Below are 27,206 nucleotides of genomic sequence, written 5' to 3' on the forward strand. Positions count from 1 at the left end.
ATTGAAATGGAATGACCACATTCACAACTTAATGAAGAAACTCAGTAAGGCCACATTTGCAATCTCTAGACTGTCAAAAACAATGCACCAGCAAATAGTATTTTCGGCGTACTACGGTTACTTCCAGCCTCTCCTTACCTATGGGTTGCTGTTTTGGGGCACGTCACCAGAAATGATCAGAGTGTTCAGAGCGCAAAAAAGAGTACTTAGAATAATGCTGAAGAAACCACCTAGAACATCATGCAGAGCATTATTCCGAGCAACAGGGATACTCACTTTGCCTTCTCTGTATATTCTCGAATCCGCGGCTTTCGGCCTCAAACACGCATCATCGTGGTCAAGAGGTGCCGACCTCCACAACTACAACACCCGATCGAGAAACTCATACAGGATACAACAACACAGGACGGCGTTTTATGAAAAAAATCCTAGTCACATCAGTAAGAAGATACTCAACTCCCTGCCTCAACACCTTAAACATATGGACAATTCAGTGAATTTGAAAAGTAGACTGAAAGAATGGTTGAAAGAAAAATGCTTCTATAATTTAAATGAACTAATAGCTTTAAACAATGTATAAAATTTTATTATGTAATTGACGATTGCCATACAATTTTATTGTACATGCAGTGATGGAATAAATTCAATTCAATTCAATTCATCTCCATATTTATTTCCAAAATCAGGTACTAGGAATTGGTAGATATTATGTTAAAATTAACTGGTTATCACAAAGGCTACATTGTTAATAATAATTGTTATACAATTTTTCTTTCTTAAGATTCATTTCAAACTTCCAGCATTGGTTGTTTATGAAGCTTTGATGTTACTTATGAGAAGTTCTGACAGTCTAACGTGAATCCATCTAGTCATAAGTAGTAAAATCAATCAGTGAGTTTTTTGTCTACCGTCACTTTACAGTCGTTTAATTTATTATCAGGAAGTGGATTGAGTGATTAAAATTTTTTCTCATTATTATCAACGCACTTGACATTATCGCAATTTGTTTTCAAATAGCCTTCGAGATTTATCTGTTTTTAATTAGTTGTCCCATTCAAAACTGAGATATTTTTGTTTCTCAGTTTTGTGTGTTAAAATCTTTAGAGCCATAATTTTTTGAAAGATTATTCTCAAGTGAAATTGAAGTGAAAGTGAAGAAATGTAGAAGATTTTCAAGTTGAAAATAAAGTTTGTGATTATTATCTTCATAAGTAAAGGATTGTACGATAGACCTAGAATTTTATGAGTGGAATCACTTAATCTATAAGTGAAATCAGTAAATCTTCAAGTCATCGAAAGTGATTAATCGTCATAACCAGTGAAAATATATCAATCAAAGACAAATATGTAACATCCTCCACTAATGGAAATCAATGTATGATCTGAAGTCCTATTATGTATTTTCAAACGGTAAGTGCGCCAATTCATATCATTTATTTGATTTTTACAGAGTGTGCCCATAAGCCAGGGGGTGATTCCTCACATCGAAAGAATAAAAAAGTTCTAATTAACGTAGGTCCCAAATTGCTTTGTTACCAAGTTATACAGGGTGAAAGGTTTCGTCTGAATTTCAGTTCCCCTGCCCTACGGGTATTTGTTGACTGTTAATTAAGATGTTAAATTCAGCGTACTTTATGTAAAATGAACTGAGAAATTGAATAAAACCGTTTCCAGGCCGTTTAGCTACAGTAATTTTTTTAAGATATGTGACGAAATACGCAAAACTTGTTACCAAAAAAGAAGTTCCTTAAAGGTTTGAAGCAGATTTACTATGTTAAATGTACAATGAACACAAAATATTTTCCTACAGAACTTGTAGAAAATTCAGTTTCGAATAGGAAGATGTAGAATAAGTCTGTAATAGACAAACGCAACCTTGAAAAAATAATCCTCAATTACATACAAAACGCATGAAAAATTGAGAGTTTTTAACAGATTTTGTCTATTATAATTTATCTTTCATATTATCTTTATAATTTATTTACAAAGAATATAAATGCTCTTCATTTAACTGATGCTGATCAAGTATGAGGTTAGTGTCATGACTGGAAATTATGCTCGAATTACAAGTTAGAATGGCCTACTATAGGATGATAAATTATTTAAAAAAAATTAAATGTTACCCACTTTGAGACTTGAGTAAACACTTGAGTCTACCCATCAGTTATCGTGTACAACATTTTCATAGCTGAAACTGTAACTGAAAGTTAGTAGACAACCTGACAATAAAAATATTTCATTCTTTATTTCTATTAAATTTCAAGGCCCGCTTACTAGGATACTAATCAAATCTAATGGATCATAAAATCTATATTGAATCTACAGGTCCATTAGATTTAATAAGAGTGTCAAAGAAACCTGGCCTATATGTGTATCAATACTTCAAACTAATAAAAGAACAAACAACTAATCAATATTGGAAGCTTCGTAGTATTTTTGAGTGAAGATATTCATTCTTGAGAATGAAAACTAACCAGTGTATTAGCGACACTTATTTTTCTGAAAGGTTTTTGTCTACAGTTTTATCATAGAAAAAAATAGCATATTGTGCTCTCTCATGTTATCTATTCTCTATTATTTAATTTATTTAATTTATTTAAAAAAATTGAGGAACTTGTTTCGTTTGTAATACAATCATCAATCTTAGGAGCCTGCTGAGAGCTTGAACATCGATCACCAGTAGTCATAATGAAGCCATAATGATTCGTCATTGGTTGACGCATAAAGCTCTGTCATTGGCCAATACAAAACAGGCCCACAGTGGGCGGAGCAATGAAACATTAGCAGAACTTCACCTTGATAGTTGAACCAACGATCTTCATGGCTTGATTGGCATTTCATTATTACTAAAAAATCAATAGTTTAATTATCATCATTGACACCAAAGGTACATATAAAGGTGTGTACAGATTTATGCGCCGCGAACACGAGCAATTCACTTCTCATTAGCTGATTATATCTGTATTTGTACAGGAACGGTGAGATATAGATATAAAAAACTTGGCATCAGCTGATTAAAATTGAATTGCTCGTGTTCGCGGCGCATAAATCTGTATGCACCTTAATACATTCTAGATACATTAATTGACACTATATATTATTGATAAATCATTACTCTATTATATTATTTTTATATATTATGTATAATTATTATATGCTATATATCATTCTATTATTTTGCTGCTCGATGTTCCAGTTTTTTGTTTACTGGAAATTGATAATGGTGTAACAACTGAAACTAGTCTCTCCAATATTTTTTATCAAAGGAATGGTTTGACAATCTATAAGCCATCCAACTGGATATGAATACTATCACAACTTCAACTGCAACACAAAAACCATTAGAAGTTGAACTACCTGTAATTAGAGCAATTAGACAACAGATTGATAATTGGACAAAAATTAGGAAAAGTTGACAATACTTGTCAACAATTATATAATTCAGGATATTATATATAGTTCTAAAAAAACCTTTTGATCCTGTTTTACGATTTCAAATGGTTGCTATAACCACATTCAAATAAAGAGGGATTCATTTTTCATGAACAGTGGGACTTGAGACTTGACATTGATTATATGATATCCAACTATCAATAAAAACACTTTGGCTACTTAAAAACACAATAAGAACAAAACAAATAAAAACACATGGGCTACTATTGTACAAATTAATAAAAACAATATGAAAACCTTTTAGTACACTTTATTATTAAAAACTTTTAAATATTTCAACGACTAGTTTCGACCTTAACTTAGGTCATTTTCAAGTTGAAATGTGGAAAATAAATACCCTTCAACTTGAAAATGACCTGAGTTAGGGTCGAAACTAGTCGTTAAAATATTTCAAAGTTTTTAATAATAAAGGGAGCTACAAGGATTTTATATTGCTTCTAATAATCCAACTATCAATACTATACAGCCATAACTAAAGGTATAATTCTATGCTATTTGAAGTGGTAATATGGTATAGCAATAATCATTTTCTGGCTAATATCATAGAATAAACAATCTTCAAATCGTATCAGTTTCCTCTGATAATAATATTATATTACTATCATAATAAATATTATGTCGAATGGGGATCTAAGGCTCAACTCATACTTACGCGACTCAGGTCGAGAAGAGTCTGACTCTAGTCGAGAGCATTAGTTTCAAAATGGTGGCACTCAGACCAGTCGATTCTAGTCTCCGCGACTGTCACCATTTGAAAACACATGCTCTCGACTAGAGTCGAGTTCTTCTCGACTTGAGTCGCCTACGTGTCAGTTGAGCCTAAGAGTCCTATTTTCAATCAAATCATTTATTTACCATACAATAAATACATATTCAAAACAAATAAATGAAGATACACAATTTTATAATCATAAGTATAAAATAATAAAATGAAAAGTAAGCATAAATAATACCAAAATCATAATTAGATACTTTTCATGTGTAATTTGGCATCACCAGCAAAAGGAATTAAGCCTTGCCCGCTGATGAGAATTTTCAATTTTCGATTTTCAATCGAGCTATCGAATTTATTGTTTCTCTCTTTTAATTTTCAGTTGCTCTGAAGAACTTTTCAAAGTCCCGTACAACTATGCAAGATGCAGAAGGCACTGATCTCAATCCTGATCATCCTAGCTTTGGCAGGGTCTCAGTCAGCTATCAGTGATGACTGGAATGAAAAAATTAACACAACAAGACTTCAGAAATATTTGCTGGAGACGACAATTGATAACCACAACAGATCAACGAAATTCATTGTTGACACGTTGTGGATCGGCTTGAAGGGCCGAAAAATCGGACGAATCGACAATCGATCACTAACATCATCGAGCAATCGTGTAGAATGCTTGGAAGCTTTGAATGACTACGTTGATGCTGTTCTAAAAGGCAGAGAGCTGTGGGCTTTGGAAAGTGAGTAGAGACTTTTTTTGATTCTATAGAAATCATTGTTCATTTATGGGATATATTACTGTGAAAATTAAAAATCAAAATACCTCTTTTTCAACTTTAATTAATTTTTCACAACATGTTTCGACTTATCATGTTATTTTCAAGTGACATTATAAGTCGAAACTTGCTGTGAGAAACAAAATCGATAGAAGAGTACTTTGATATGTTGATTTTTACATAAATAAGAGAAGCTCTCACCAAGAAAGTGAATAGGGATATATGCCCGGTTTCACCAACCTTGATCAAACATAGCCTAGCCATGATCAATAATTACACCATAGTCAAAATTTGATCACTCGTTCAAACATACAACTGTTCCACCAACCTTGGAATCGATCAAAGCTCCGTCGGTCAAATCTGAACATGGTCAACTCTTGTAGCTCTACTTTTCTTAAGTTGGCCAACATGTTTGCTGGCTTGCTATTGGCTACATCTGATTTTGATGGATGGAAATCACTGAGATATTGCAATTATTCAAATGCTAATAAATTAATTATTATCATTAAACGAAAATCCAAATTAAATGCTGTAATATATTTTTCGCCACACCTGGATGTAATGAGCTGGTTTACGTGCGTCATATGGAGGCCGAAAGTGATTGTTTTCCGACCAGGCCGGTAAAACTTTACGGCCCTAGGGCTGTAAAATGACCTTGAATAACAGCTGATCGTGTCCGATCTCACAAAAATCATAGAGAGATAATCTCATAATGACTGTAATAATCTATATAATTATGTATCGTGAATCGCGGTATTATGTCTATAATATATTTTATAAATTACTGTTTCATAATTTGATATTTATTATTGTGTTTTTGATATCAAACAATAGAATATGATGATATCTCCATAGCCTCAACAATATAATGTTTGCTGCATTATCCATTGTCAGAAAGGTATGTATCGCAAGTATTTAAAAGTGAAGAATCGAATTTGAAATCAAAGTACAATAATTGTATCAATATTTAAAAGTGAGGTAGAGTAATAATTGTTTCTTTTTTATTATCGAATTCCACTTCTTAATGCAATACAATCAACAATAATAATAAGAAAATGCAGCAGAGATCTGAAGTTTAAGGTAATAAGCCTACTAGTGAAACTCAGCCTTGACTGAAAAATACCTAGTAATTTTTCAGTAATTTGTTATTAAAACTTTTAGATAATTTTTCTTCAATATTAAACCATATAGAGAAAACATTAGGCCCACTCAAGATTGAATCTTCGAATGTTTTCTCTATGATTTAACTATTTTCAGAGCAATATTTTGTTGTGGAAATGCCGGCAAACCTGCTTCAAATTTGCCGCTATACACTATATTATAGTAGCCTACATACGTTACCTGACTTAATTCAGAGTGAAAATTTTATTGTGAGACAGATAATAATATTAATTTTAATAATATAAGTCATGAGCCAAAGTCTGTAGTTGTACGCTTTTTAGGAGTGAAGTAAACTTTTTTAGAAGTCTAGTTCACAGTACCTACAGTATTACGTGTATGCTAAGTGTTATCAGTCAGGCCTCTACGTTCAACAATACGCAATGGCCGAGAGCGTAAAGGCGTAAAACATCAGAACTCAAAGCTCAGTGAATAACAAACATGATCTAGGTTCGAATCTCGGTCAATGACATTTTTTTGTCAATGAATTTCGACTTTTATTAGCTATTTTTTATATTAGATACCATAATTTAAATTTCAATCAATTTTTTAGATATATTTTGAGACAAAACTGTGAAATATGCAATTATATTAATTTTTTCATCACATTATTTCAAAATAGTAATGAAAATTCTATTCATCCATCTATCCATGAGATATTGCACCGGGCGCAAAGCGTGAGCTATAAAAATTTTAACAATTATTCGAAATATTAATAGTATAAAAATATGGTCACTATTGTAAATTATTAATTAGTAATATTGAAATTGATTGACAGTAAAAGTTGTCATAACCAAGATTCAAACTATCATAATAGGCTGTTTGAATTTTATTTATTTTTCAATTTCTTTTATATTGGGAAGTTTTTTTTGGTGTGGCAAAAAATAGCGTTTGCAACACGGGCAAAAATGTTTTTCCGGCTCTCAAACACTTCAAGTTCTCGACTTCGTCTCGAACTTGAAAACCGCGATCTCGAGCCGGAAAACGTACATTTTCGACCCTAGGTGCGAAATATACTATAATATAGTAACACCCCATGATACAATATTACTTGATGCTTACAATTATTACAATGTATTCTAGGAAACTTGCTTTTTACTTTACCGTCAGGCCGTCAAAAATTCAGATTACTGTATTTTTTTCTGTAATTTTTGTACTAATTTTTCTTCATATTCATTATTTCGGGGCGGGCCCCCAGGGCACCCTTTTTATATACGCCCCTGGCAGAGACGTTTTTTATAGTCACACATCTATGATAATTCATAATAATATTTCAAATATGAATTGAATACTCTCGTACAAAGAGATTCCATCAATTTTGACAATTTTTTATGAACAAAAGAACATTCCAATTCTAATGAGATACATTGAAGTAGCAAGGTTGATCTAAGGATTGAATAATATAGGCCTACTGTGTAATAAAAAAGTAAAGCAAATCTTTTTCAAAATCTTCCTTTATTTTCTATACTATAATAATTTACTAATTGAAAGATTCCGAGAACGAACCTAATGAATAACTTAAATAACTACAACTTAATTCAATCGCACTAGAAACTTTGACATTTTTATTGCGTCAAAAACATAACCCACAAAACAGCAAGGAAATTGATCGAGCCAGTCTTTTGACCGTGTTCAAATTATTTGATCGCCCGTTCGGCGGCAGTCAAACTTAACCATTGTTTTGACTGTGGTTGAACGTAACGTGTGTTGGTGGAACGGATTATTGCTGATTTGATCATCGGATAGATTTCAACCATGTTCAAATGCCTTCGCCAAGGTTGGTGAAACGGGGCATGAATCATTAATTTAACTGAGGCCTCAATTTTACACAGCCATATCTTAGACGAATAATATTGGTGCTTATATGTTATTATTGTTAACCATGCTTTCTCTGTAGTCATATATAGTAAACTACCTACGATGACATAGTTACCACCTTTTCTCCACGACCTCCCATAGTGAATAGGTGAGATTTAAGTCATCCCGGTATATCTGATAGTATTTTGATAGTTAACCCTCGTTGATTACAATTTAATAGTAGTCCGGGCGCGAATGTCATGCCGTGGTCATTTTTGGGTAACAGCTGTGGAAGATGTCTCAATTTCTTCGTTAGGTCTAGCCACAGAATACAACACCTGACGTTATTTGGTTAATATGCTGTATTCTGTGGTCTAGCCTAATAAGGATCGCAATGATGATGATGATGATAAGTCGAAATCACAGGCAAAACCTCGAAAACAAGATGACTGCTAAAATTTTTAGGGGTTTGCTATATCGCTTGTATTTCAATAACGCCGTTTAAGATATTTAACCGTTTTTTGGACATAAAATGTTCCTCTAAAACCCATTTTATTGGTTATAACCTTCAAAAGCCCAAAAAACGTTTCTTAAACTATATAAGTTTTCTTGTGTGAAGAATACAGATAAATTTCAAAACTATTACATTTAGATCGTTTCTTCAGCTTTAAAACGCTATATCTTGATGCGCTGTACATCGACAAATTTGTTCTCCAGCGCCCTCCAAAAAAAAACACTGCCTAATTTCAGGAGCGTTTTCCCATACGCATGAGGTAACAAGCTGGATAAATTTTTATTTCGAGATCAAATGATATTCTGTCAGCTCATTATATTTCTTCACATCCTTTAGACGATTTGGCAAGGAATGCTGATTTGTTGGTGAAATATAGAGCTATCTGCTTTGTCTAATTGCAGACAAAGAAAACCGAAGTTAATTAGGTGTTGAAAACCAAAGGTAGAGGTGCTGATGGAAAACCAAAGCTAATAAGGTTTTGACTTTATACCATGAATCTCATAATAGATATAGTGTCGATTTATAGATATAGCGACTGTGTCTTATGACTATGTAAGTTACACACGCATCGATTTTTGGACGACCGGATTTTTGCCGTCCTTATAAAATTCTACCAGAATGGAACGGATACTCTTTATATACCCTTAACTATTAATCATTAAACAATAATTAATTCTACCAGAATTAACTAATTACCAATTTTGTTATGTTGTAAATAAAGAAGATCGTATTGTTGAAGTGTGTTTATTAATTCCAACTTATTCCACATAACAAAGTAAAGAAGAATATTGAAAAGAAAGAGTAAACAGTAGTTGTGTCTGGCTTCATAACTTGGAATGCACGAACAAAATGAGAAATGGATGGATACTACCTAATTGTTATGCCCTTCATTATTAATCATTAAACAATAATTATTGAAGTAGACAAGAACTGGAGTTATTTTTATTTCAAACTTTTTTTAAGAAGTTTGTCTATGTGGAGAGTGTACCTTGTCATCTTCCTTCAAATTTTTGCAAAATCTTATATCAGTAACCCTATTCTTATTAGTAAAATCCTAGATAAGTAAAACCACAGAATTCAAAATGCTGTATTCTGTGGTAAAACCTAGTTTAGTAAAACTCCACGTAATGCGGGTAGCCTATAGAGCCCCTTCATATTCAGGCCAATAGTATTTTACAGTAAGATTCATTTGAAACTGTAACGATTGGTTGAATAGGAATCATTACCAACATTCCTTATAAACAAAACCAATGCTTCTCATTGTGGACAAATTTCACAATATCAATTTTCATTCAACAAATTTTATCATTGTTTTATAATAAATTATTATTATAATATATCGACAGGCAATCAATTATTCATATGTAATAACCAATTTTGTTTACTTTCTGGCAAGAGTACTTTCTAACGGCGTACTCGGTGCTGGAGCTCAGCCGTCTCTGTTCAGTAGAGTGAACAAATTGTTGAACAAGCGTAGCAAGCTCCGACTCTTGACTTGAGGCTCATGACGGTTTCCGTTTGTATGTTCGACGATAACTATGAAATCCTTTCATCAATCAACTTTTAATTTTCAGCACATTTATTCATTGAACCACTATACAGATTGAGTTTGTTGCACAATAAGCTTAGTTATTCATCGATTTTTGGACATAAGAGTTTTTGCCGTAATTATAGATTCTATAAGATTGGACAGAAACATATCATGTGATCATCATGTGGCCATTCGATCCGGTAGAATTTATCAGGACGGCAAAAATCGACGTGTGTGTAACTAGCTAAAGATTGACTCTATCATTTATCTATAAGATTTATCTATTCATTTATTTATTTACAATAAAAATGTAATAACATTGGTAGATAAAATAATAAGGTAGTCCTTGTGCTATTTATTGATTGTTTATCCTTTATATGTTCAAAATCCTACGAGTGTTCAAAATCACTGTATACTATCATGTATGCTATGGGTAGAATCAATAATTGCAAGAGGAAAAAATCATGTGGAAATCATTTCGAATATTGTAAATCGATTCGATTACAACTGGAAATATCAATAACTCAGCTGACAGAAAATGAGCGGTATTTTGAGCGAGTTCTCCTGCCTGGGGTCTCACTAGGAAATAAAATTTGAGTAATTGACTGGCTGTCGATATAGGAGTGGAAGATCTGTATGTTTTTTTATTTATATCGCAGTTCGGAATTGACCAAGAAAGCAAAATCTCAAAATATGGATGGATCACAAACCTATGTATTCAATAGATATCAAATCTAGTCTAATTGTTGACACTTTTTTTTGAGAACCTCAAAAATTTATCCAGAATTTCACACTTTGTTATATACCCTTTCACACTTTGAAGTATATTATTTTTATAGCTGGAAATATACTTATCTTAATTGTGTGCTTTACTAACAATTCTATAAATTACAGTTCGATACCAAGCAATAAACCATCATCTTGAAGTATGGATAGATTACAAGCCTAGGCAGCCATAAGAGATCAGCTCCAGTCTTGTTGTTGGAACATTCTTTCTGAATCTATATGTAAAAGCGAAATGGCACTCACTCACTGACTGACTGACTCACTCACTCACTCGCAGAACTAAAAATCTACCTGAACAAAAACATTCAAATTTGGTAGGTATGTTCAGTTGGCCCTTTAGAGGCGCACTAAGAACGGATTTGAAAAAAATCCAAAGATAGTCCTACGCCCAAAATCAGCGTTTTTTTAGCGTTTTCTCAGCTTTATCGAGAACAAATGAATAGAAAATGTTCAAATTCAGTACAGAAGCTCATCAACTAGGGTGTAATATGTTGTGTTAGAAGGAATTTGCAATAACGTCAAAGATACGCCCAAAATTAGCGTTTTTCCAGTGTTTTTTCGCTTATTCTTAGATTTATCGAGAACAAATGAACAGAAATTGTTCAAATTTAGTACAGAAGCTCAGCTAGGGTGTAATAATGTTGTGTTGGAGGGAATTTGAAATAACGCCAAAGATACGCCCAAAATTAGCGTTTTTTTGCTTATTCTTAGATTTATCGAGAACAAATGAACAGAAATGTTCAAATTTGGTACAGAAGCTAAGCTAGGGTGTAATAATGTGTGTTGGAGGGAATTTGAAAAAAACGCCAAAGATACGCCAAAAATCTGCGTTTTTCCAGCGTTTTTTTGCGCTTTCTCAGCTTTATCGAGAACAAATGAACAGAAAAATGTTCAAATTCACTACAGAAGCTCAGCTGGGGTGTAATGATGTTGTGTTAGAAGGAATTTGAAATAACGCCAAAGATACACCCAAAATTAGTTTTTTTTGCATTTTCTCAGTTATTTAATCAAGTAATAGACAGAAAATTTTTAAATTTGGTACAGATGTTTAGCTAGGGACTAAAAATTTTGTGATGAGGTGACTTTAATATTTCATCAAAGATACACCCAAAATCAGCGTTTTTCCAACGTTTTTCTCAGCTTTTCTGCATTTTCTCAGTACTCTGACTTTCTGATGGAATGAAGCATGCTCAAATGAAAAATGCAGGCGAGCGAAGCGAGCACGCTGATCCCATTCTTGGATGAGAGACGGGGGTCCAGGGGGCGTAGCCCCCCTGGCTAGATGGATCAAATTAATCAAACATATTTCATATTTTATTTTTTTAGATATCAAATTAATAACATGTGTTCCAAACTAAAATTCCTTATCTACAAATTTCACCAAATTAGACAACTGAGCAATATAAAAATAGCTAAACTAATCCATTATTCGTATGCTCAATCCGCTTTTCAATATGGCATACGGGCTTGGGGGGGAGCTTTGAATGCGCATTTCACAAAACTTTTCATTATTCAAAAACATCTTTTAAAAACTATTCTAGGCAAACCCAGACTTTTTCCAACAAAAGATTTATTCAGGGAGTTCAAGGTTTTAACAGTTCGACAACTTTTCATAAAAAATTTGGTACTATATATTATAAAAAATAAAAATTTATTTGAACCTCGAGAATCTCTTTTGGGTTTGCGCTCAGCACAAGACATTTTCCAATTTGTCAGAATGGACTTGAATGTGTGTAGGAGACAGTTTTCTTATATTTCCAACTTATATATCTACCTCTTACCTTTCTCTTCTTCTTCATTCTCCTTCTTCTTCGTCTTCTTTTTTCTTCTTGGCCTTTTCCGTCTTTTCTCCCTCCGTTCCTTTATTTTTAGTATCCTCTTAAGTAGGCTACTAGTTTTTATTCTGTATTTTTTTCAAGAAATTTGTTTTGGATCATTTTTGTTAAATATGTTTTGTTAAATGTTTTTGAAAAACATTTATATTGCAACTCACACCTGCGCACAGGGTTTCTTTGCAGGTGTAGATTCTTATTATATTTTTTTTTCTGTCTTGAAAGTGTTGTATATATTTTTTGAGAATCAATAAATTTGAATTTGAATTTGAATACGGCGAGCGAAGCGAGCCTGACGGCTAGTAACAACTAAAATTCACTATTCAGAGCAGTGTCATACTTTTTTAATAGTTTGAAAATACATTTTCCTCATTTAGTTTTTCTCATTTTTCCAGTGTACGACGCCTCATCAAGTGTACAACCGGGCTTTCTGTCTGGAAATATCCAGGACATGGGCTGCTATGATGAGTGTGTTGCAGTAACAAAGCCTAGCGATGCAAATGTGATTGGTAAATACTGTACGGTGGTGGTCGATAGTGGAAAGCCTTTCATTGTGGAAAAGAGTATATCTCAGTCACAGGTGACCTATGGCCTGTGCATTCCATCTGTATGTCATGCTGACTTAATACAGGATCTATTGAATGGTGGAGCAGTGCTTCTCAACCATACTTTGGCGTTCAAAATAGATGAACAGCAGTGTTATACTAGAAACAAGCGGTCTCTAGGGACATTGGATTGGTTTGCTATGTGAGTTTTGGTTTATTTTCTCTTTGATTTGTATATTCGTTGATCATTCATTATAATTATGTTTCTTCTTAATTTTCTTCCTCTTTTTTCTTCTCATTTTCTATCTTCTTCTTGATTCTCTTCTCAATCCTGCCAATTTTCTTCTTCTTCTTGACTTTCTTCTTAACCCTTTCAAATTCTTCTTCTTATTATCTTCTCCTTCTTCTTTCTTCTTCTTCTTCTTCTCCTTCTCTTCTTCTTCTTCTTCGTTTTCTTCTTCTTCTTCTCCTTGTTGTTGTTCTTCTTGTTCTTCTTGTTGTTCTTCTTCTTCTTCTTCTTCTTCTTCTTCTTCTTCTTCTTCTTCTTCTTCTTCTTCTTATTTTTCTTCTTCTTCTTATTTTTCTTCTTCTTCTTGCACAGAACAAAGGTAGCCGTTACAATATCACGGCGGCCTTATCACAGTAGAATACAGTCTTCCCACCTCAAAACTATCGTCGCTTCACTATTGGTTGTCTTACTTAGCTCCGCCTCCAACTAGCCACGCCTTCGACCAATCACAAGCTAGCTATTCTACATGAATTGGATTGCTGATTTTGAAGTTTATCGATAGGTGGCATATGCTTCATATTATAACACGAATTACAAAACTATAGATGATTAGTTCTGTACATATTAATAGTGGTCAAATTTTAAGAATTAATTAGAAAATAACTATATAAGTAACCAAAATAAGTCAACGATGTAAGTTTATTTATGATAAACTAGTTGAGATGCATCTAGTACATTCACCATATGCAATGCTTGCAATTTATATTGTAGCTGAGAGGATGAGCTGTAGTATGGTGAGATCTGATCATTGTGTCAATTGTTATGTGTTTTTTCTTCTTAATCTTCTTAATTTCTATCTTTTAGGTGTCTTTATGCGCGCCTTTCCACTAAATTATGATTGTCTAGAGTATGATGAGATTTGATCATTGTGTCAAAAGTTATGTGTGTTTGAAATTTTGACACTTGAGGTGTCCTTAAGCGCGCTTCTCCACTGAATTAATTGCATCTGACGGGTGATTCTCATAGAAAAATTATCGTATGAACTTATATCATTGTGCGAAATCTCAATGTGATGACAATGATGTTACTGATGATGATTAATGCTGAAACATATAGGTGTTTTCAAAATGAAGGAGCAATGTTGTCAGTTGTTCCTAGAAATCTTTATGAGATAGAGCGGTCGACATGGTCTAAAGCCGTATCCACACTGAACAAATGTTCGACATACATATTCTGCAAAAATGTTTGTTGAGGAGCTCAGGGACAAACCTTTTAAAAAGTTTGGACAATCTTTGTTTGTCAAACAAAAAAAATCTGGTGTGGCGCACTCACACAACTTTCCTTGTCGTTTTGAAAATTTATCACCTGACGCAAATGTTCCCGCGCATCTCAAGTCTACTATTCAAAGATCTGCCAGCTGGTGACAGGACAATAACGCTGGGGACACACGAAGTCTGCTATCTCTTTATAGTGAATGATTACCAGATATAGGTGATCGAGAATTACCAGAAAATTACAGGCCAATAGCAATTGTACCTATCATAAGCAAAATAATTGAGGCCTGTATTTTCTATCAAATGTACGAATACTTCTCAATCAACAAATTGCTGAATGTAAACCAATTTGGTTTCAGACCTGACTGTTCAACTGCAATGGCCGTTGAAAAACTAGTCAACTTCATCCTGGATGAGTTTGAAAAGAGAATGGTTGTAGGGGGAAAAATGCTAGACTTGAGTAAGGCTTTCGACATTATACCACATAATATTCTCTGTAGGAAGCTTGAATACTATGGGGTCAGAAACAAAGAGCTTAAATTGATCGAAGACTACCTTAGCAATAGATATCAAATTGTTAAACTTAATGATGAAGGATCTGAAGCAAAGAAAGTATTGGCTGGAGTGCCGCAAGGTTCAGTCCTTGGACCTTTTCTGTTTTTGGTCTTTGTTAATGATTTTAATGATAATGTACCTTGTTTTTCTGTGCTATATGCTGATGACACCACCATTCTTAGTGCCAACAAGAGTGTAGACAATGTGGTGGACAGTTTAGATGCATCAATTGCAAGTTGTAAAGAGTGGTATAGTGCGAATTGCATGGTTCTCAATGAGGGAAAGACAGAAAATATAATTTTCACACTTAGAAATAACTTAAGCGATATCCACCAAACATGTATGAAACCTGTCAAACTATTAGGCATTGTATTGGATAGTAAATTAAGCTGGTGTAGTCACATTGAGCACTTATGCAAAAAGCTATCAAGAGTCATTTTTCTCTTAAGAAAACTAAAATCCTGCGTTAGTTGTGATACTTTGATTCTTACTTATTATGGTTTGTTCCACTCGCAACTAAACTATGGTCTTAGACTTTGGGGTAATAGTAGTGAGGTGAAAAGAGCATTTGTATGGCAAAAAAGAGCTATTCGTTGTATTGCTGGTTTGAAGAGTCAGGAAACATGTAGGAACAGCTTCATAGATTTGAATATAATGACCCTTCCATCTATGTATATCTATGTCAATTTAATATATGTAAAAAAAATATGAAATTTTTCCATAGACATAGCCATCAACATGAGTATCAGACCAGACACCGAGAAAACCTAGTAACTCCAAGTATCAGGCTACACAAGTCATACAGAAGTCACAAGTATCAGCGATATATTTTGTTCAATAAACTACCTCAATCAATCAGAAACCTGCCATATAAAGTATTTGCGCTTACTGTATCATACTGGCTGAAAAAACAAGCATTTTATTCAATTGAAGAATTTCTCGCCCATGACTTGAGAAGTTTGACGTACCGGTATGGTTGATGTATCAGCAATAGTTTTTAATAGATGTTTTCTGATTTATACTTTGAGTATGTTTTATGTTTGTAATTTATGTTTCAACATGCATACATGTTAATTATGTTTCTTGCATACTTAATGTTTATGACTATTTGACAGCTTATTGAATAATATGCTCATTTAAATTAATTCTTTTTGACTCGACTGTAATATAAGTCTTAATTAGATTAGTGACTACGACCTATTGTACGCTAGTATAAGATAAACTTGTACTGTACTTAATGGCGAATAAAAATCTTGAATCTTGAATCTTGAATCTTGATTTAATAGAATCAACAGTTTGCATTATTGAATAAACAAATTTTCTCGAATTTCGAGCTTATTTTCAATTTTAGGTGAAAATGTCAATGGACATTAATTGTAGAGATTTTTATTATCAATCTTTTCCACTAGAAATTTTTTGTTTAAATTGTATCTAAAGCCTGATAATTGGGAATCTAAAATCACACTTTGCATTGATGGGGCGGAGCTCCTGAAATTTTTACAGATATGGGACTTGTGGCAGTTGATAGAGCTTATCAATGACTATTCTAGGTATAAATTTGATCAAAATCGTTGAATCCGTTTTCGAGAAAATCGCGAACACCCTGTTTTTGACAACACTTTCGCCATTTTAGCCGCCATCTTGAATTGGATTTGTTTGAAATTGTTCGTGTCGGATCCTTATAAGAGAAGAACCTTAAGTTCCAAATTTCAAGTCATTCCGTTTATTGGGAGATGAGATATCGTGTAAACAGACACTCATACACACACACACACACACACACACACACCACACACACACACACACACACACACCCAAAAACCACTTTTTTGGACTCAGGGGACCTTAAAACGTATAGAAATTTAGAAATTGGGGTACCTTGGGGTACTGGGAAATTGGGGGGAAATCAATACTTTCCTTACCTATGGTAATAGGGCAAGGAAAGTAAAAATTACTGTTTTTGAAGCATTTTCAGTGCTGACAGCTGTAAAACATAAAACCTGTTCTCCCTACTTACAAATATTTTGTTCGCTGACGCGTTCACACTTGTTTGTCTAACATTATAAAATTTGCCCAGACTGTTTCAACAAACATGTTTGTCAAACATTTGTTCGATTTGGACACGGCTTCAGATTGTAGAACACATTGCGGCTTTTATATTCAAGGAACCTATTTTTTCGAAGGTTGAAATCTCACTATAAAGGTGATGATAATATAATCTTTAAATATTTTGATATTTTCAATATGTTTTATATTACTGTATTAATATTTTCGAATACTATAATAATTATAATAGAAGGCATGAAGATTTACAGTATCATATATAATCTTAATGGCGTTGTATATTATCTATCATTCATCTATAAAAGGTTATTCATCAGGTCATTCAATATCTCAATGATAGTTTTTTTGTTCTTCTATAATTTCAGCTCAATATTTGGATTGTTTGCAAGTCTAGCAATCATAGCTACACTCATAGACGTGCGTTACGTTTCATCTTCAACTGCAAGTAAGTAGTTAGTTATTTACATTATTATCCTCATTTTCTGGAACACTTTTAGAATAAACACTATTTATCAATACGAGAACATATAGATGGTCTCGTATACAAATCTGTTAATATGGTCTTGTAGGACATACAGGGACCCTTTCTACATAGGCCTACGCTGAAAGAGAGGTGAAATTTTGAAGTCATATTGCTTTGCTCAGAAATAAATTAATACTTAACGATAGACAATTTTAAAAACTTACTTAGGATCTGAACAAAGTAGAGCAGCGAAGGTAGAGGGTATCGGAGAAACTAGCTGAGAGAGATAAAAAGTGAGAGATAGAACATGAAAAACTGAGATAAACTGAGAGAGATAAAACGTGGCAAACCATAGTGAAGCGGAAAAGTAAGGATGTAAGGTAAAAGAGAGCGGAGACATATCTGCAACACTGAGAAAAAATTTCTCCCCACGAGTTAGACAATAAGAATGAGACTTAGGGCAGTTTGCACAGTCAAAGCTTAAACTCGATTTAATCAGCTGGTGGCTTAAACTCAAAATGAAACACATTATAAAAAACTAGACTTGATACAGGTTTAATCCAGTTTAAAATGAAATTTAGTTTAAACTGTCACTGTGCAAACGGCCCTTAGAGTTAGACCACGAGTTAAACTTATATAATTTTGCATATGTAAGCTCACGTTTTGATGTTGACGTCTGATAATTCTCTCTCTGCTGCTGGGTGTACTCGCATTTAGTGTAACTTTTTCAAATAGATTCAAATCGGACACTAAGTTTGAACACAAACAAGACTGTTCGATTTATTGAATATTTGATTTATTCAAATGATTAATATATCGATTATTAATTTTTGTTCACAGCAAAAACAATATCTATCATCCATTCATTTTCACTACAAAAGAACGTCCATCAACTACTGAAAGTGTCAACTAGTCGTGACTCGATGAACTGCCTGTACGGTTTGCGTTTCATGATGATTGTCTGGATAATCTGCGTGCACCGGTTCTCACAGCTGCGATCTGTGCCGGCGATGTCCATGTTTCAGCACCATATATTAGTTCAGGACTGGACGCGAGCCGCCATTGTCAACGCTTACATTTCTGTTGACACGTTTTTTGTGATCAGCGGCACTCTACTTTCCTACTCTTTTGCCAGAAAAATTGACAAATATCGTCAAAGTTTCTCAGTTCTGAAATTGTATTTGCATCGGTACTTCAGGTGAGTAGAGACTCTTAGTTCCTTCAAATCTACATGTACCAGTATACAGCGGCTTATACATGGGAGAAGTGGATACCACGGTATTTAGATGAAAACGGTAGGTGTCATGGAATGTGTGCGCAGTGGTCGGCCAGCTAGATTGCGTCATCGCCATCAACCGAGGTTTTTAACACCTATTGGCAATTTATGAAATTTATTTGTTGAAAATAGATGATTGGATATAAAATGACGTCAGCTACACCAGAAATTCAGCACAAACATGCGCGTGACACCTACCGTCTTCTTCTATATACCGTGGTGGATACAGCGTGTTACTGATGTCCAGTGCTTTTTAACTTGAAGAAAAGATATCACATAAGTGATATTTTTGACAAAATCACTGTGTTTTCATTAAAAGATATCCCATGGTATAGAACGATTATGTTCCAAATTTCACTGATAACTCAAGCCGATAATCCTTGTAGTTTTTTTGTATGAAGCTATTTGACGCTGGTAGTCTCTCATACTGTGCTGTTCTTAGCCGGTCGAAACAATAATGATAGACAGTAATCGGCTTGAGTTGACAAAAATCGGCTTGAAATTTGGAACATAAACGACAATGGGATATCTTCTTATGCTATCTTTCCTCTACATTATGCTAATGTAGAGTAGCCCCTACAATAAAAATTGAATGTTTAATGTTAAATACAGTACGTTTAAATTATTAAACGAAATATAGGTAGCCTTTTGTATAACATCCGACTATAGCACACAACATCTTCTTGTGATATCTTTTCTCTATTCTTAAATGAATAAATTTTCAAATAAATTATCGGGTATATAAATGAATAAATGTATTAATTCTCTGAATTAATTAATTATATTTCTACACTGTCAAAAACATAATTGGCATCGTTGTGGACCTAGAAAAGGATAGTACCACCGGCTTTGTCGAATGATAGACAAGGATAGCAAAACCAAAGTTGATCAAATACTGTCATTATAACGTGGACCTCACTATACCTTCTTACATCATTTTTCTTCTACAGATGGAAGCAAAATGGAAGTTGCATTTGTTCAAATGCTAATTAATGAATAATTATTATGAAACGAAAATCCCGAATGAATGTAAATACTGCAAATATTGACAACAGGGTAAACAGCTAGATGGAAATTCGATGAGCGTTACTATACAAAAATTATTTGTCAGCCCGGGAATGACAAATAATTTTTGTATAGTAGTGCTCATCGAATTTCCATCTAGCTGTTTACCCTGTTGTCAATACTTGCAGTAGCAGAAGTCTTCAGGGTGATTTACAGAATTTAATTCGGATTTTTGTTAATAATAGTTAAATAGATAAATGAAAGAATTAATAAATAAATGAAACCAATGCTGATAACTTGGAATGAATCTCACAACATTAACAAAGCTGATGAAGTGATAGTTTTTGTGATAATTTTCATCTCTTGTTGCAGGATCACACCGGCTCTGGCTGGAATAGTTCTGGTCTATGCAAGCGTATCTGATTTGTGGTGTGAAGGTCCTTTGTATAAGCCGTTTTATGATTCTATCAAAAAGCCCTGCATGAAAAACTGGTGGACGACCTTGTTATACATCAATAATTATTACGATAGTGACGTCATGGTGAGACATTGATTCTGATTCTTTTATATTGAAATATTAAAATAAATTGAGGCGTCATTTTCTCCCCTCAATTTATTTTAATATTTCAATATAAAAGAATCAGAATCAATGTCTCACCATGACGTCACTATCGTAATAATTATTGATGTATAACAAGGTCGTCCACCAGTTTTTCATGCAGGGCTTTTTGATAGAATCATAAAACGGCTTATACAAAGGACCTTCACACCACAAATCAGATACGCTTGCATAGACCAGAACTATTCCAGCCAGAGCCGGTGTGATCCTGCAACAAGAGATGAAAATTATCACAAAAACTATCACTTCATCAGCTTTGTTAATGTTGTGAGATTCATTCCAAGTTATCAGCATTGGTTTCATTTATTTATTAATTCTTTCATTTATCTATTTAACTATTATTAACAAAAATCCGAATTAAATTCTGTAAATCACCCTGAAGACTTCTGCTACTGCAAGTATTGACAACAGGGTAAACAGCTAGATGGAAATTCGATGAGCACTACTATACAAAAATTATTTGTCATTCCCGGGCTGACAAATAATTTTTGTATAGTAACGCTCATCGAATTTCCATCTAGCTGTTTACCCTGTTGTCAATATTTGCAGTATTTACATTCATTCGGGATTTTCGTTTCATAATAATTATTCATTAATTAGCATTTGAACAAATGCAACTTCCATTTTGCTTCCATCTGTAGAAGAAAAATGATGTAAGAAGGTATAGTGAGGTCCACGTTATAATGACAGTATTTGATCAACTTTGGTTTTGCTATCCTTGTCTATCATTCGACAAAGCCGGTGGTACTATCCTTTTCTAGGTCCACAACGATGCCAATTATGTTTTTGACAGTGTAGAAATATAATTAATTAATTCAGAGAATTTATTCATTTATTCATTTATTTTTTATTTATTCATTTATTTTATTTATTTATTTAGCTACAATAGTGAATGTTATCAGTCACCTTTTAGTCAAGTGTAAGAGAGGGCTGGCTGCGCCCTAACTTCCCCCTCCTAGGTTTTAAAAAAGGCAGCTAATCAATCAATCAATCACCTATTCCTTGTGTGGTTTGAATTTCAAAAAATTCGGAAGAGCTCGTGTCCTCATTTTGTGCTCAAAAATTAGGAAAATATAAGAAATGTAACATGGGTTACATTGGGACATGCATGTATTCATAATTGAAAATATTTCATATCTGTTGTTACCTTTTCACTTTCCTTTACCATAGGTAATGAAAGTATTCCGAAAAAAATTAAGGTACCCCAATTTCTGAATTTCTATACGTTTTAAGTTCCCCTGAGTCCAAAAAGTGGTTTTTGGGTATTGGTCTGTATGTGTGTGTGTGTGTGTGTTGTGTGTGTGTGTGTGTGTGTGTGTGTGTGTGTGTGTGTGTGTGTGTGTGTGTGTGTGTGTGTGTGTTGTGTGTGTGTGTGTGTTGTGTGTGTGTGTGTGTGTGTGTGTGTGTGTGTGTGTGTGTGTGTGTGTGTGTGTGTGTGTGTGTGTGTGTGTGTGTGTGTGTGTTTATGAGTGTATGTGCGTCTGTGTACACGATATCTCATCTCCCAATTAACGGAATGACTTGAAATTTGGAACTTGAGGCCCTTACAATATAAGGATCCGACACGAACAATTTCGATCGAATGCAATTCAAGATGGCAGCTAAAATGGAGAAAATGTTGTCAAAAACATGGTTTTTCGCGATTTTCTCGAAAACGGCTCCAACGATTTTGATTAAATTCATACCTAAAATAGTAATTGATAAGCTCTATCAACTGCCACAAGTCCCATATCTGTGAAAATTTCAGGAGCTCCGCCCCATCTATGCAAAGTTTGATTTTAGATTCCCAATTATCAGGCTTCAGACACAATTTACACAACATATTTCTAGTGGAAAAGATTGAGCATGAAAATATCTACAATTGATGTTCAGTAACATTTTCACCTAAAATTGAAAATAAGCTCGAAATTCGATAAAATGTGATTATTCAATTGCAAACTGTTGGCAACTGTTGATTCTATTAAATCATTTACTATGAAGAGATAGCAGACTCCGTGTGTCTGCAGCGCTTTTGTCCTGTCACCAGCTGAATCAGATCTTTGTTTATAAGTAGACTTGAGATGCGCGTGAACATTAGCGTCAGGTGATCAATTTTCATAACAGCAAGGAAAGTTGTGTGAGTGCGCCACACCAGATTTTTAACTTAAGATACCAATAATAGTAGTGAGGTAATAGCAATAGTAGATATGCTAATAAAATTTGAGTACATAATTTGTCTATTTTGATCAAATACCTGTGAAGACGTGATTAATTCTGATCTATGATTGATATTATTCATTCACTTGATGATTGGTTCCAACTGACCACTTCCTGTACTATTGTTAAGTTGATTTCGTGGTAGATATGCATATCGAATGAAAATCATTTGAGATACAAGTTTCGGTTGTTGCACCATTATAAATCCCTAGTAAACTCAATATCGATTCGTTTTCATCCAATCTGACTGACTACTTTATTTTGCAGTGTGTGGTTCAAAGCTGGTACCTCTCAGTGGACATGCAGCTTTTCAACACACTCTACTTAATAAGTTAAAAACTGGTTGATTTTAATCTTAGAATATTATGAGATGAATGAATTAATGAAATATAGAATGATATTGAATACAATATTGCATTAATAATTAAAATTAGATAAATGAAACAAATGTTTCATTTGGGGATGAGATTCCCCAAATAGGATGGGATAGGATGGAGATTCGTGGATGGAGAAGGATGGCGAATGACCGGAGTGAGTGGAGGCGTGTGACGGAGGAAGTCAAGGCCCACCCAGAGCTGTATAGTCTACTGCTAAGAAAGTAGTAGTAGTGTTCCTTTCAAAGGTTTTCACTTCCTCACACTGTTCATATCGTACTACGATGATGAATAAAACAATATTTGATGTGATAACCACTGTGAAAATACAATTAGCTCTTCTCTCTCAAATTTATTGACCGAGCGAAGTGAGGTCTAAGATTCAAGTCAACGATTTTGCATTTCTCTTTATGTATTTATTTCATTTATACATTTATGTATGTATACGTTTGTATTTGCATGTATGCATTATGCATTTATGTATGTATATTTATGTTCCGCATTGAAATGCGGCAATAAATTTTCAATAGATGTGCCTTTTTGAATTTCGCGTCGATGTATAGATACTGAAAGGTTTTTGAAATTTATCATTTCAAGGATGATATAAAAAAGGAGCCTCCTTCATACACCAATATTATCGTAAAAATCAGACTATAGAATTATTCATAATAAATCAGCTGTCAAGTGGATTAATGACGTTATAATTAATAAGTGGATACTGTAAGGTTTTTGAAATTTTTCATTTCAAGGATGATATAAAAAAGGAGCCTCCTTCATACACCAATATTATCGTAAAAATCAGACTATAGAATTATTCATAATAAATCAGCTGTCAATGACGCATGCAATTAATAACTAATAAAGTAACATAGTATTTCTCTCGACCTTTCTCTGCTTTCAACTCGGGCTGAGAAAGCCCGAGTATGTTGCCACAGTTGCCAGAATGTCTTGAAAAGCATTAGCTTCTGATGATACATTGTTTTACATTACAATACTATATTATCAATATTCTAATGTTCCATTCAATCTTCATTGTAGATTGTAGTTAATAAGTTTTCATAATATGTGAAATTTGTTGCATAATTAGCTGTTGTACTGTAATTTATTGTAGATTCGTATATAGACCAGAATGTATTGTGACTTACTTGAATAAATAGATTCGAATTTGAATTTGAAATTTGAATTGTTTACAACAGATGATTCTTCGATTAGCATTGTCGATACACCAACCCAAAGAGTCAAATCAGCCATTAGCCGTTTTCACACCGATATCTCGGTGTCCTGACACGAAAGGACAGGACAGAATTTACTCTGATGGACAGTATTGGAGGAGGCTGTGGTTTATAACTGCGCGAGGTCTCTTGTTCACAGAACTACTAGTCTACAAATTCCCAGAGAAAAACTATATAAAAAAATCTTATTCAATTGCTAACTGTGATGAAAATTCAATAATACTGCTCTAGAAATATACAGATAATCAGAGGGGTTTATTATAATAAATAGTCTACATTGTACGACAGGATAGGACAGAATTCACTCTGATGGACAGTATTGGAGGAGGCTGTAGTTTATAACTGCGCAAGGTCTCTTGTTTACAGAACTACTAGTCTACAAATTTCCAGAGAAAAACTAAAACATAAAAACTGATTTAATTGCTAACTGTGATGAAAATTCAATAATACTGCTCTAGAAATATACAGATAATTAGAGGGGTTTATTATAATAAATAGTCTACATTGTTCACTATAAGCAGTTCCTTATTTACTTTATAGGAACAAATACCAACTTCAATATTATAATTTACTAGCCGTCAGGATCGCTACGCTCGCCATATCCGTCTGGCTAGGGGGCCCCGCCCCCTGGACCCCCGACTGGATCGTCTAAGAATGAGATCAGCAGGCTCGCTTCGCTCGCCTGCATTTTTCATTTGAGCATTTTTATCATGTTAGGACGATCCAGTCGGTGGTCCAGACTAAACGTCTGGCTAAACGGATATAGCGAGCGAAGCTAGTATTGATTGAAGTAGCAGTGCCCAATCAATTTTTCCGCGATAAATGCATTTCAATCTTCAACTTGGTGCCAACCTAACAAAGTCAACTCAACTTAATGCCAACCTGACAAAATTATTACTTTAGTTACCAGTTAACAACTGTTTCGAAGAGGTACTCTCTCTAGATTATAGTTCTATATTAACATATGGTATGGACATTTTTCAATTATAATTAAGAGATTGGAATAAGAAGAATATACATGCTAAAAGACGAACTTTAAACCCTTAAAAACCACCCTTAGAGTTAAAATATTGCCAAAAGATTTCTTAGTGCGCCTCTAAAGGGCCAACTGAACATACCTACCAAATTTGAACGTTTCTGGTCCGGTAGATTTTTAGTTCTGCGAGTGAGTGAGTCAGTCAGTCAGTCAGTCAGTGAGTGCCATTTCGCTTATATTACGTTTCCCTTCATAAATAATATAAGTTGAAATCAATATTTTCTTTCAAATTTTCAGAAAATACGAGGACCATAGAATTTTCCTGGACAACTATGTACTAACTCACACGAGAGCAGGCTCTTGGATACTCGGATTCGCCCTCGGTGTCTATCTGGATGAGTTTAAAAGAAATCCAAAAGTGTTGCCGAAAAAACTGCGAAATCTAGGATGGTTGCTGTGCGTTCTGGGTTTGTTTGCAGTGATTTTTGGCATTCTGCCGTTCCAGCAAGCCGACCATGAGTACAGTGAATTGTGGGACACTCTGTTTAAGTGCTTGCACAGGCATATATGGGCGATGTCCATCTGCTGGTTGATATTTGCTTGTTCAACTGGACATGGAGGTATATTATTCATAATCAATAATAATATTCAAAACCAAAAATCTGGTGTGGCGCACTCACACTTTCCTTGCCGTTATGAAAATTGATCACTTGACGCTAGTGTTCCCGCGCATCTCAAGTCTACTATTCAAAGATTTGAACCAGCGACGCACATACACTCATATATATATATATATATATATATATATATACGGACCAATACCCAAAAACCACTTTTGTGGACTCAGGGGACCTTGAAACGTATAGAAATTTAGAAATTGGGGTACCTTAATTTTTTTGGAAAGCTATACTTTCCTTACCTATGGTAATAGGGCAAGGAAAGTAATAATATAATAATTAAGAAAAGAATCGGCTTATACAGGTACGGAATAGGAAATTCACGAATGACACATCATCACAATCATCTGAACTACTGGACTGATTGAATTTGAATTTTTCATATTGATTCTTAATTTACCGAGGATGGTTAAAGGCCTATTTTAAATTCTTTAAGATTCCAGAAGGTCAAGTTTTCAATTAGACCCTTACTAAGCATGGGCTACTTGCTAGTCTATAATCTATAATATAATAAAGGGGAGAATTGGCTTATACACGTACGGGATAGGAAAGCCACAAATGACGCATCATCACGTCTGAACTACTGAACGTATTTACTTTAAAAATTGCATATAGGATCTTAATTTACCGATGATGGTTATAGGCCTATTTTGAATATTCTTCAAGATTTCAGTAGGTTAAGTTTTCAGTTTGTCAAGTTTCTAATTGGACACTTGCGGAGCACAAGTTACCTGCTAGTATATAATTTTTTAATTGACCGAGCGAAGTGAGGTCTAAGATTCAAGTCGACGGTTTGGCATTTCTCTTGATGTTTAAATGTTGAATGTTTAAATGTTTAAATGTTTAAATGTTTAAATGTTTAAATGTTTAAATGTTTAAATGTTTAAATGTTTAAATGTTTAAATGTTTAAATGTTTAAATGTTTAAATGTTTAAATGTTTAAATGTTTAAATGTTTAAATGTTTAAATGTTTAATGTTTAAATGTTTAATGTTTAAATGTTTAAATGTTTAAATGTTTAAATGTTTAAATGTTTTAAATGTTTAAAGTTTAAATGTTAAATGTTAAATGTTTAAATGTTTAAATGTTTAAATGTTTAAATGTTTAAATGTTTAAATGTTTAAATGTTAAATGTTTAAATGTTTAATGTTTAAATGTTTAAATGT

General features: G+C 33.7%; 1 protein-coding gene across 1 annotated transcript in view; it reads left to right on the forward strand.

The window, feature by feature from the left end:
* Nucleotides 1-1,038: 1,038 nt before the first annotated feature.
* The window catches only part of LOC111046066 (nose resistant to fluoxetine protein 6), a 34,191-nt gene continuing 8,023 nt past the window's right edge, over nt 1,039-27,206 (forward strand). Inside the window, exons 1-9 of the mRNA XM_039419993.1 lie at nt 1,039-1,410; nt 4,548-4,902; nt 12,952-13,303; nt 17,589-17,668; nt 18,527-18,884; nt 20,340-20,508; nt 23,050-23,088; nt 23,563-23,617; nt 25,655-25,984. Coding sequence (XP_039275927.1) covers nt 4,590-4,902; nt 12,952-13,303; nt 17,589-17,668; nt 18,527-18,884; nt 20,340-20,508; nt 23,050-23,088; nt 23,563-23,617; nt 25,655-25,984 — 1,696 coding nt within the window. The 5' untranslated portion in view covers nt 1,039-1,410; nt 4,548-4,589. The remainder of the gene's footprint in view (nt 1,411-4,547; nt 4,903-12,951; nt 13,304-17,588; nt 17,669-18,526; nt 18,885-20,339; nt 20,509-23,049; nt 23,089-23,562; nt 23,618-25,654; nt 25,985-27,206) is intronic.

The sequence above is a fragment of the Nilaparvata lugens genome, chromosome 2, assembly GCF_014356525.2.
Source record: "Nilaparvata lugens isolate BPH chromosome 2, ASM1435652v1, whole genome shotgun sequence".
Classification (NCBI taxonomy): domain Eukaryota; kingdom Metazoa; phylum Arthropoda; class Insecta; order Hemiptera; family Delphacidae; genus Nilaparvata; species Nilaparvata lugens.